Source organism: Poromitra crassiceps (assembly GCF_964638095.1).
Source record: "Poromitra crassiceps genome assembly, chromosome: 7".
NCBI lineage: Eukaryota > Metazoa > Chordata > Actinopteri > Beryciformes > Melamphaidae > Poromitra > Poromitra crassiceps.
In genome coordinates this window covers 50,166,631-50,179,130 of record NC_139628.1, presented here as the reverse complement: position 1 = coordinate 50,179,130, position 12,500 = coordinate 50,166,631, and the positions used below count along the sequence as shown (strand labels likewise).

General features: G+C 44.5%; 1 protein-coding gene across 2 annotated transcripts in view; it reads right to left on the bottom strand.

Annotated features, from left to right (window-relative positions):
* The window catches only part of mogat3a (monoacylglycerol O-acyltransferase 3a), a 15,725-nt gene extending 7,081 nt beyond the window's left edge, over positions 1-8,644 (bottom strand). Inside the window, exons 1-2 of one of the 2 annotated variants that reach the window (XM_083639775.1) lie at positions 8,506-8,644; positions 6,006-6,172 (exon numbers count right to left, since the gene is read on the bottom strand). In XM_083639775.1, the coding sequence (XP_083495901.1) occupies positions 6,006-6,099 (94 nt within the window). In that variant the 5' untranslated portion in view covers positions 6,100-6,172; positions 8,506-8,644. Of the gene's footprint in view, positions 1-6,005; positions 6,176-8,505 lie in introns of both variants that reach the window. The other variant, XM_083639774.1, reaches the window with a different exon arrangement.
* Positions 8,645-12,500: the final 3,856 nt, after the last annotated feature.

The window sequence follows — 12,500 nt, the reverse complement described above, 5'->3', positions numbered from 1 at the left end:
ATTACCTATAGGATTTCAGTAATATTATACCAGTTACTTTGTCAAGTAACTCAAGTTACAAATTGAGTTAAATTTTTTCTAAATCAAAGCACATATTTACATCATTTCCTAATCAAATTGTTTGTTTTCATGCAAATAACCACTATAGATGACAATAACAAAGTAAAAGGATAACAAGGATAACAGGATTTACAATTTTTTGTTTACACCGACTTCAAGATGGTTGAAATTATTTTTCGGGATGTTCCGGGGCGGCGATGTCATTCTGCTACTGCTGTTATTATACAGTGAGCAGTGGTGGCTGGTGAGCGCGCGCGCGTGCGCGCATGTGTGTGTGTGTATTTGCCATGTTTCCCATGCTGTCAAGCCTCTTAGCTTTCCACCCAGTGAGGAGCATTGCATTAGCACCCAGTGAGAGGACTACAGGACGGAACAGCACCTGGCACCTGAGGCGGTCCCAGGGAAAATATGACGTGTGCTCTGCTGCTGATACTCTCACCCACAAGCAGTTTTTGCCCAAAACGCCCAAATCTCATTTTAAATTAGCATTAGGATTAGACTGTTGTGATGTCATTATTCAGTTTTAACCATCAATAATTGTTTCTTTTCTCATTATTTCATTTCTCAGAGTAAATACTGTATATTTATTTCGAGATTTTTGTCAATTATTTGTGCCGTTATGGTTATAATTAGCCTAGTTACTCACTTCTACACTATCTTAGATTGTGTTACTTATGGATGGCATGGAATTATAGTGAAAATAGATTATCCCCCCTTTTTGCTGGGGACCCCACTTTGAAAACCACTGGCTTAGGCTAGAACTGTTGCGAGAAGGTTTCAGGATTTATCTCTATGCATTAGGCTGTGATTACTATTTATATAAATCTATTTATTCACATAGATTCATGATATATTATGGTACACAGCCTACCTGTGACATCAATGTTTTGATTCATCCTATGATGTCTCACACTCAGGTGTGCTTTCACAAGACAGGTGTTGTCCATTCAATCAGCTAACCTGTCTTTATAATGGCTGTCTTGCACTGTTTGTATGATACTTGACAAAGTCTATGGCCGAAACTGTTGTCAAATAGCGTTAAATTACACTTAATTGCATCTGGAACGAGAGTGTGTCTTCATGTGCACAGTGCTGCACTACTCATTTAGTTATCAACTTTGGAGCGTTATTTACCCCCCCTTCCCGACATCCTAGGTTGACATGCTTCATCCCAATCGATTCCTTATTTCTTCTACTTTCATATGATATAAAGATCACCACTCAAGCTTTAAAATTGAGCCCGCTGTCAGCTATCGATTTACAGGCCAAATTCAGTTAAAAATGTGTGAATTTAAGCTTCGCGGGTTTTAGTATAAGAAATTACAGGATGAAACTTCAATACGACAAAAATAGCGCTGCTCGGTGAACCATTTCCACGCCGAATTTAATAGAAGGTTCGGATAACTTGAAATCAATTGACTTACTTGAATATCCGTGCTGTCTGTAGGGGAAACGCTGCAGTCGAGACGTTGCAAATATTCCAGTTTTCTGACATTGCAAAAAGCCCGTATCGCGCAGCTCAAGTCTCCCCGCAACTCGAAACTCGTTTTGGTGGTAATCCAATATCAACGACTGTCTGGCTTGTGAACACTTACTGATTGATAAAAAAGTAAATAAAAATAAGAGGGAAATATGATATGCTGCTACTGTCTCAGTAAATCCTTCCTGTCAGGTCAAGCAGTGGATTTCACCTCCTTGATTCAGCGTGACCACAGACCAGCCAGTGGAACAACGTTGCCGATTTTCAGACGTATTCAGCATTGGACAATACAGAATGTCAATCAATGTCAAGCAATCTATCAATCAAACAACAACCAATTAGGGTTTCACCTGGTTTCACGGGCTAAGGGAGAGCTCCCCTCCTCCTCAATCTGATTCGTTGGAAAACACATCACTCTCACTGTTTTCTGTGAATTGCAAGTCTTTTTCAACCAATCTTATTTTTTCATTAGATAAATTACCAAATAAATCAAGCCCACAGGGCGGGTGTTTTTTAATCCCCTCCCCCATGCTGGGACCAGGGCCAGAGTGACTCGTCTGCATGGAGCTATATAATGAATGAAAAAATGAGCGTCTGCACATAAGAAAAAACACATTTGATTGATATTTTATTATAAAAAAAAATATGAAAAATGAAAAATATAAAAATAAAAATAAAAAATATATTTTTTTAACTCATTGAGTGCCAGCCACTTTTGGAGAACGGACGCTCCCAGTGCCAGAGTTTCAGAGCTTTTTTCAGTGATTTCTCGAGGCCCACAGAATATTGTGTGATATTACTATGTAAACAATGAACACGCAAAAAGAACGATGAGACTCTTTTCTATCATCAGCAAAAACAGGTTTATTGATATCATTTTCCGTTCTTTAGTTATCAGCCGGAGAAGATAGCTTGATTTAACAAAAAAGAGCAGTTTTTTTCTAGAAGCTGAGATAATGGCCCTTTTGTGAAATTAAACATTTCAAACACATCACTGACTCTGAAGCTAATTTTCTGATGTAGTCACACCTCAAAAATAATTTCCTTCAATAAAACAGTGAAGGCCAGGGAATTTTGTTTGGCAGAATAATATTTTTAGCTGCAACCCCTGCGTGCGCTGCTGGTTGCAGCTTCTTGCTGATCTTGATTTGCTGCTGGTGGGCATCGGATATTCTGGCTTGCGTTTGCCAACCCTGTCCTGCTGCCTGGGTCTGTCTGGGTCAGTGTTGTGTGCTGCTCTGCGTGCCCCCCCCCCCCCCCCCCGCCCCGCCCCGCCTCAACTGCACACTCCTCCTTATGGGAGGTGGCTCTCTGCTGAGTTTGCTCTGCACTGTGAAGGGTGCGCCTCGGCGACATCCAGCTTTTTCCGCGTGTGTTTGTCACCGGCTACTACTGTATGCTTCCAGTTGAGAATAATAACGGCTGATCATGCGAATGGGCTGTCGGCGACAGCCTGTCGCAGCGGACATGGAGGAGCTCAATTGTGGGAGCAGATTGGCTGCTGCCTGCTGCAGGCACATCTAACGTTAAAACGCTTCATGCATATCGATGCATACGGATGCGATGCGATTTCCGTTTCCCCCACGACTTATTCTCTGTTTTTCTCTGCCTTTCTGTTAACCTGGAGAGCACTGTCGCCACCTAAGGGTTCTGTAAAATAGGTTATAGACCTCCAATAGCTATAATATTTGTACAGGAGAGGCAGAAGGCTTTGATCGACGCCCCACCGTCAAAAAACGCAATTGACGAACATGTCCGTCCTTGGCACTCTACGTTACTATTTGAAATGACGAACATGTCCGTCCATGGCACTCAATGAGTTAATTTTTTTTTTTTTTATATAAAATCCCCAATCTAATAGAGGAGGACCATCCTCCTATGCCTCACTGGAAAAACCTCCTCTGACAGTGAGAGTAATGCAAAAGTAGTGTAATAAGTAACGAGTTACTCTACACAGACAGTAATATTGTAAAGTAACTTATTACTTTCAAATGAAAGTAACTAGTAATATGTAGTATATTACATTTGGAAAGTAACTTGCCCAACACTGTAAAAGACATCTACATAAACGCACAATTTGCGTCATTTGAACAATTACAATGCAAGTTCTCACTGTCTGGAACACAATTCTTCAAGTATGTACAGTTAAGAAACTATGTCCGGAAAAATATTGAGTCTTTTGAGTCACTGCCTGAAGATAAATGGCTGTTCAAGTTTCTGCTGGGCTCCCCAGGGGCACGTCACCTAGTTTCTGCTGGGCTCCCCAGGGGCACGTCACCTAGTTTCTGCTGGGCTCCCCAGGGGCACGTCACCTAGTTTCTGCTGGGCTCCCCAGGGGCACGTCACCTAGTTTCTGCTGGGCTCCCCAGGGGCACGTCACCTAGTTTCTGCTGGGCTCCCCAGGGGCACGTCACCTAGTTTCTGCTGGGCTCCCCAGGGGCACGTCACCTAGTTTCTGCTGGGCTCCCCAGGGGCACGTCACCTAGTTTCTGCTGGGCTCCCCAGGGGCACGTCACCTAGTTTCTGCTGGGCTCCCCAGGGGCACGTCACCTAGTTTCTGCTGGGCTCCCCAGGGGCACGTCACCTAGTTTCTGCTGGGCTCCCCAGGAGCACGTCACCTAGTTTCTGCTGGGCTCCCCAGGGGCACGTCACCTAGTTTCTGCTGGGCTCCCCAGGGGCACGTCACCTAGTTTCTGCTGGGCTCCCCAGGGGCACGTCACCTAGTTTCTGCTGGGCTCCCCAGGGGCACGTCACCTAGTTTCTGCTGGGCTCCCCAGGGGCACGTCACCTAGTTTCTGCTGGGCTCCCCAGGGGCACGTCACCTAGTTTCTGCTGGGCTCCCCAGGGGCACGTCACCTAGTTTCTGCTGGGCTCCCCAGGAGCACGTCACCTAGTTTCTGCTGGGCTCCCCAGGGGCACGTCACCTAGTTTCTGCTGGGCTCCCCAGGGGCACGTCACCTAGTTTCTGCTGGGCTCCCCAGGGGCACGTCACCTAGTTTCTGCTGGGCTCCCCAGGGGCACGTCACCTAGTTTCTGCTGGGCTCCCCAGGGGCACGTCACCTAGTTTCTGCTGGGCTCCCCAGGGGCACGTCACCTAGTTTCTGCTGGGCTCCCCAGGGGCACGTCACCTAGTTTCTGCTGGGCTCCCCAGGAGCACGTCACCTAGTTTCTGCTGGGCTCCCCAGGGGCACGTCACCTAGTTTCTGCTGGGCTCCCCAGGGGCACGTCACCTAGTTTCAGGCATTTGACTAAAGAGTAAATCCCTTGCATCTCTGTATGCAGGACAATAAAACAAAAAAATGAATCTCGTTTAATTTCCCTTAAATCACAGAGCAAACGTGTGTGTGTGTGTGTGTGTGTGTGTGTGTGTGTGTGTGTGTGTGTGTGTGTGTGTGTGCCAACTACGTGAAAATTCTGACCACTTCCCCTCTCACCCAGTCAGAACACACACACACACACACACACACACACACACACACACGGGAAGCTGTTAAAAAGCTGGAACAAGAGAGCTCAGATTTCTAGTTGAATCTATTCATACAGACAATCGCACAGCAGCTGTTTACCATTTGACATCAAGTGTTTTCACGTCATTCACGCCTCCTAATTGGTGATCATGTCTTCTTTTTTGATGCCGCTCTTCTTGTTATTATTATAATCTCTGTAACTGCCGGTACCACCAATGAACTGTGCTGCAACGCCAATCTGAATCTGCCATATTAAAACTACAGCTGAAGAACTGAGTTCATCCTTTCTTCGCCATCAACCACCGGAGACCTTCTCCGGAATCACCAAACCTGATTCTCATGTCTTACTGCTTGACCCAAGTTGGGTTTCCATCAAAGTGTATCGCAAATTTGAACCGAATTTTCAGAAAATCGGCAAAAGAAAAGATGTCGCATTTATATTTGAAATGAAAAAATGGGGAGCTACTTGGAGTTTTTTAGGCAATATTTAATGCGAAGTAATATATCTGTGTACAAGCAGTTACAAAACAGAATATATCTTCAATGTGCTACGGCAAACAAAACGCAACGCGTTTCAACCACGCAGGTCTTCCTCAGGCAGTGTTGGATGGGTGGACAGACTGCCACCTGACATGGTTTTAAAGCTATTGTTGTCAGACAGACAGACAGACAGACAGACAGACAGACAGACAGACATGCAGGCAGGCAGACAGACAAACAGACAGACAGACAGACAGATAGACAGGCAGACAGACAGACAGGCAGGCAGACAGACAGACATGCAGACAGACATGCAGACAGACAGACAGACATGCAGACAGACAGACAGACAGACAGACAGACAGACAGACAGACAGACAGACAGACAGACAGACAGAAATGCAGGCAGACAGACAGACAGAGAGACAGACAGACATGCAGACAGACAGACAGACAGACAGACATGCAGACAGACAGACAGACAGACATGCAGACAGACAGACAGGTGTCTCTCTCACCCAGAGCCAGAAAAGAGAAGACCCACTGCAGCACGGCGGTGGTCTGCAGCCTCCTCCTCAGTGGGATGTTGAGGGGGGCGAACTCTATCTTCATGCCCACAGATGAGCTCCAAACCCCGGCCGCAAAACACACTCCTCTCGCCGGGGGTCGGTCGGTGGCTGGGTCCCTGCTAGGGATGTTCATGATTAATCAACAATCTATGAATCACTGTTAAGAATTAATCGATCAAACATGATTATGATTAATCGACAGTGTAGGCTATGTGCAGTTTTATCATTGTTTTGCTGAAATGATTTAACTTTCACCACTTTTTTTTTTTTTTTTTTAAGTTATCCTTTATTTATCTCCATGGGGAAATTCATCCTCTGCATTTGACCCATCCTCTACTAGGAAACCTTCCTAGAACTAGGAGCAGTGGGCAGCCGCAGTGCAGCGCCCGGGGGACCAAGTCCAGTTCTTTTTGCCATTGCCTTGGTCAGGGGCACTGACAGGAGTATTAACCCTAACATACATGTCTTTGATGGTGAGAGGAAACCGGAGCACCCGGAGAAAACCCACACGGACACAGGGAGAACATGCAAACTCCACACAGAAAGGACCTGGGACGGACCGGGGTTCGAACCCGGGACCTTCTTGCTGTGAGGAGGAAGGAAGAAGAAAGCCAAGTCCAGTGTGGGACAATTACACCCAAAAAGACAACAGTATTCATTCTAAGCAACAGGGGCGCAGTGGTAGCGCTGTCGCCTCACAGCTAGAAAGTCGTGGGTTCGATTCCCGCCTGGGACGCTTTGCATGTTCTCCCCCATGCTGCTCCCCCTGGGGCTCCTCCATATATAACCCCCCACTAAAAACACGCAGAAGATTGTCATCTGACCAGTGGCGGTTGGCAGCTGCCCCACCGCTCCTGGCCTGACCATGGAGGATGACGAGCCAGGATGGGTCAAACGCGCAGGACAAATTTCACGGCATGTGTGTGTGTGTGTGTGCGTGTGTGTGCGTGTGTGTGTGTGTGCGTGTGTGCGTGTGTGTGTGTGTGTGTGCATGCCACAATGGTGTTTGGGCCAAATAAAGATGGGGGTTTGTCCATCCGGTTTACTTGAATAATTGAACCCTCATGTCTGGAAGGGTAACTCTGGGAAATACCCGGACCTGATTCAACGGGCAGAGTCCAGAGTTCATGTCTGAAAAATGGCTGTAGTCTCTAAGGCAGTGGTTCCCCAATCCCAACCTTGGGTTCGCGACCCCAAGTGGGGTTGCCTGATTATTATTATTTTATTCAGTCTACACCACACACAATTTAAAACTACCGAAGAGGATCAGGGCCACATGCCTAAACATTATTTGAGTTCTGTGTTTACATCAGGACCCTGAGAATAACGTCGGGGGAAGTAAAAGGAAAGGGGGGTCAGAATTCTGAGATTAAGACGTATGGACTGTCGCACGGAAATGAGAGACAAGGAGTCCCGATGAGAAAACGTTTTTAGCTTTTACAGTTACACTGCACGCCGTTTACCTTTGTGTGACAGGTGCAGATGACCAGATCGACACGCAAATACGACTGGACATGCACAGCACGGGCCCCGTAAAGCTTACATGACATGGCATGAGTCTACATGACATGTCATGAGCCTACATGACATGTCCTACATGACATGTCCTACATGTCGCGCTAGGCTAGCCCAAAAATATTACCAAGATTATAATGATGCAAAGTGTGTTGAAAATCAGCAAAACCTCCCTAAGGAGCTAATGTTGTCGTGTAGCCAGTACTGACATCATGCATGTTACTTTTGGTTCACACTCTTTCTGCAGTATTCTGAATGATCGATGATTTATTTATGTATTGTTTGGCAGCTCAGTAAACAGACTGACAGCAAGCTCTAGGGGTGGAAATTAACTTTCCTCCAATACTGCAGGACCTACTGTAAGTACAATTTTGAGGTTGTCTTTACTTGAGTATTTCCATGTGATGCTACTTCCAGTCCACTACATTTCAGATGGAAATATTGTACTTTTTACTCTACATTTATTAGTTACTTTTCAGATCAGTAGGCTATTTTAAAACATTTGCTCCTCATCTTCATAAAATAACTCTAAAATAGCACTGTCCCAGATGAGAATGGTTCAGTGTAGCTTCACGTCGCCAACTTAAAAAAAAATCTGCTTACATGTCTGTCGATAAATCAGTAGGCTATTATAATATGCCGACAATTTATGAAAAAATATAATGATCTAAATGGGGACAGTTTACTGAGTTGTGTTTACTTTGATACCTTAAAGTTACTGTCAATACTTAAGCAGCCTACGTTGACTGCAGTGAGACGTTGAATGCAGGGCAACATTTTTTTTTTTGTATTTCGACTTTCACTTGCAGTAAAGTAGCCTATAAGTAACATCTGAGTAACGTTACTTGAAACAGCGCTGGTCTAACGTTATAGGCTACTCCTCCTGACTGGGAAAGAGTTAAAATGAGTAAAAACATGCCTTAACCTAACTTACCTCAGTGTCTGTGTGGTCTGTTGTTCACAGCAGATTCGTTCAGATCAAAGTCAACGTTTGCAGGATTTTTACAGTACAACAATGTGGTGTATCTGTGCGCCACTCTGCACGCGCTCTGCCAACATTTGATTCCTCTCTTCACACCCTTCACACACACAAACTTCACAAACACGCTCAGATCCCTGCCCACCGCGCATGCGCATGCGCATTCCGCCACCCCCCCCCCCTTCACCCCCCCCCCCCCCCCCCCCCCCCCCCCCGCCGCTCTCGACCAATCGGATGTCGGGAGGCTCGCAAGAAAAGAGTCGGGAGCGAGCCTGGAGGAGCCAGCCAGCAGCTGACGTGAACGCGCGAGCAGAGCTCTCTGTTCATTTACTTTATGTTTACCATGCTGACATTTTCAGAGACAGCCAAATGCTGTGTTTGTTTTGGGTGAATGTCATAGGCCTACACGAGGGATCAGCCGAGCAGCATGGTAAACAAACCGCCGGGTGGCAACGGCAAGGAACCCTATGGAGCGTGAGCTTTGGGAGGCTTGGGTGTCTGACTCTACCCTGTTTACATTTAAAAAACTGCAACAGTTCACACAACTTTAACGCGACATGCATATATTCAGAGATGGGCGAAAATACATCATAAAGTATTTTGATACAAATTACAAATACTTGCTCAAAAAATGTATCACAATACAAATACAAAATACTGGTCTGAAAAAGTATTTGAGATACAAATACGTATTTTGTATTTTCAAAATACATACAAATACATTTTATAAAAACTGAGAAAGAGCTGCAGTCAATTCATCAATTCTCTAGATATCTGACATCATAACAGTATCCCTGGAGATGATGTGCCATGGCTGCAGTTATGGCCGGCTCCACGGGCTCCCAAAATCATGACTGACAGACAGACAGACAGACACCGCCCACCCACCTTGGTGCCATCGTGCAAATGTGCGCCATCGGCTCACTACATCAGAGTTGCTCGAGTGACATCACTGATGACATCACAACTGCCTGAGTGACTTCACAGTTGGGCAAACAGTTGCTGGAGTGACATCACTGATGACATCACAATTGATCGAGTGACATCACTGATGACATCACTGATGACATCACAATCATGACCCACACTGCCGCCACACACACTGTCACCCACTTTTCCAATTTTAATTAAGAAGATAATTAGTTGTGTCTTTCTAATATGATACACTGGTTTGAATATGCAGTAAACCGTTTCATTTGGAGATAGGCCAATGCATGCAATATCTAATCATCAATTTATATTAGTAATTTATCTCTGGGGGAATTTCCACCAATTCAAGGCTTCATACTAGACGTAGAAGTGATGTGAAGTCTGACTCAAGACCCATCGTACTCTGCCTCTGATTTGTGGTTGAGTTTGTTCTGAGGGTAAGCCAATCAGAGGTAGAGTAGAAGTGACATGTCAAAACATTTTTCTCCACAGTTCAATGGTAAGAATGTGTCAATTTGAGAATAAAATGACATAAAATTAAAGAAAAAAGTATTTTAGGTATTTAAAATACACAATATACAAGGTCTGAAAGTATCTTGATACAAATTACATCTTATTTTTATCGGTCCAGCCAAATACAAATTACAAAATACACAAATGTATATTTGAAATACGTATTTGAAATACTGCCCATCTCTGCATATATTATAGGCTACATCAAACTCTTGAGCTAATTCTGCTCTCACTCAGAATGTCAAAATATAAGATGTGATGAATGAAACAATGCGGCTCTCTCTTGGCTGCTGGAAAGATCTCAGGCTTCCGAGCAAGGCTTGGCTCGCTCGCCCCCTATCAGGTCAGGGCACAGCTTAGCTTGGCAGGTGATCCACGTACGGTATCACCGCCTGGGTTATGAAAACTGAGCGTTATACAGTTGGTCTCACTCACACCTTCTTTTGAGGGGAGACGCAAGACGCGAGTGGCTTCCCAAGAAGCATCCTTGGCCCTGGGACAAGAGGTTACAGAACTTTTAGAGAAAGGAGCAATTTCTCAAGTTCCCCCCAGGAGGAGAGAGGGAGCCTCCATCTCTCAAGGGCACGGTAGGTGTGTGGAGAGTGCGGCAGCACCCCCTGGTGGCAAGAGATGGAATTAATTGTTGGATTTGGCTGTCCTGTGTTTATAACACCAGCAAAATGCATTACTATATTATATATTATTAATTCATAATATTGTATATTATTAATTAATTAATACACAGGACAAGATGTTACTATCCCTTGTGCCAAAATCCGAGGAAAAACACATTTAGAAGCCCAATCCAGAATAAAACAAGCTAACAGGCTAACAAACTAATAAACAAGACACAAATCACCAGTTACCTACCCTAGCCAACAGCAGTATGAAGCATGTCATTGGGGTTTTCAAGTGGGCACCTTCCTTCACCGATGTTTCGTTAAGTTAGGCCCACGACACCTCAAGAAGGCTTAACGGTGTAATCCAGCGTCCTGGAAACACCCCCCTCCATGCTACCACCGCACAACTGCATATTACCTCACTATCTAAGCCTAGCTGTCGGGTCGGTATGACATTCTTAACTACACCACCACTGTCAATGATTCAGCCCTGTTGATGCGGACCGTCAATCATGACCATCATCATATTTCATACGGCCTCTCTTCAAAAGTGTTTGATTTTCATCATAATCTGGTTTTCCACAATAATAATAATAATAAGTTCAGTGTTTATGCCTGTGTTGCTGTCTGTTGTAGTGTAAAACGATCTAAAGGGAGAGCAGGTGCTTACATGAAAGTGAGTGAGAAAAGGAGAAGATACTGAATAATGACATCACAACAGTATAATCCTAATGTTAATTTAAAATTAAATATTCCTCTAAATATGGCTAAAACTATTTATTATACAGTCTATGGGCTAAAAGTACCAAAAAGGAGTCCCTTCCTTCCTTGCAGCACCCCCTACTTAATAATAGTTCCAGTGTGCCTGGACAGAGGACGGTTTCTATTCCCCCTATGAACCATGAAGATTGATTGACAGCTGCCATGTCTATTGGTTGAAATTGGGTAGCATTACCTGTAGCCTGTACTACGAAACTAGTTTAATGCCTTATCCGAGTAAGTTTGAGTTTAAACCTGGTTTAGCCGTACTACAAAGCAAGTTAACTTTCAATCACCATGGCAACTGACGCTGCAAAGCTAACCTGGTCGCGACCAGGTTAGCTTCAGAGGATAAGATCAAAATCCATGACAGACCCATATAATCGGCTCTCTGGAGTCACTCACCGTTCATATAAGATCGCCATATGAAAAATAGATTGCAGTCAACTGAGAATATAACAAGAAAAACATTTGTGGCTCTGTAGGCTACATAATTAAATTAAGCCTACTTACCACTTTATGTCTTAACAGCTCAACGATGCGTGGAGAAATATGATCACTATTAATCACCGCAGCGCATATCATGAATGGACCCTCAAATGGAGTGAGGGTGTCGTCTCAATTCAGTTGAGCAGTTTTCTCTTTTATAGTAGGCTATTAGGCTTTATACTAGGCTATTTTATATATGAATTATTCGATCAGTGCAACCACACACATGAGTGATAGAGATCATTATTCATTGAGCATGCGTTTCTAAATCTATGGTCTAAATAGGCTTACAGATTGTGGAAATGTATAGACTGAGATTACACATTTAGATTTGTTGCTGCTGCCTGTATCAATGCAGCTGTATCAATCGCTGATCAAAGTAAATCAAATGACTGATGTGAATACAAGCTGCTGCTTTAGACAGCCCTTCAGCAGACTATCCAACGCGGATTTTCATTCTGACATTAAATCGCGGATACATTAAATATCCGCTAAAACTCTGATCATGCACTGCGCTTCATTGAACGAGGAAATGGGTGTGGAAATGAGTGTGGGCGTGGATAAACTCAGCTGTTCATAATGTGATTGGCTGGCGCACCTCTTTCGCGTGGACGCGCGCCTGTGCACGAGCGAAAAACG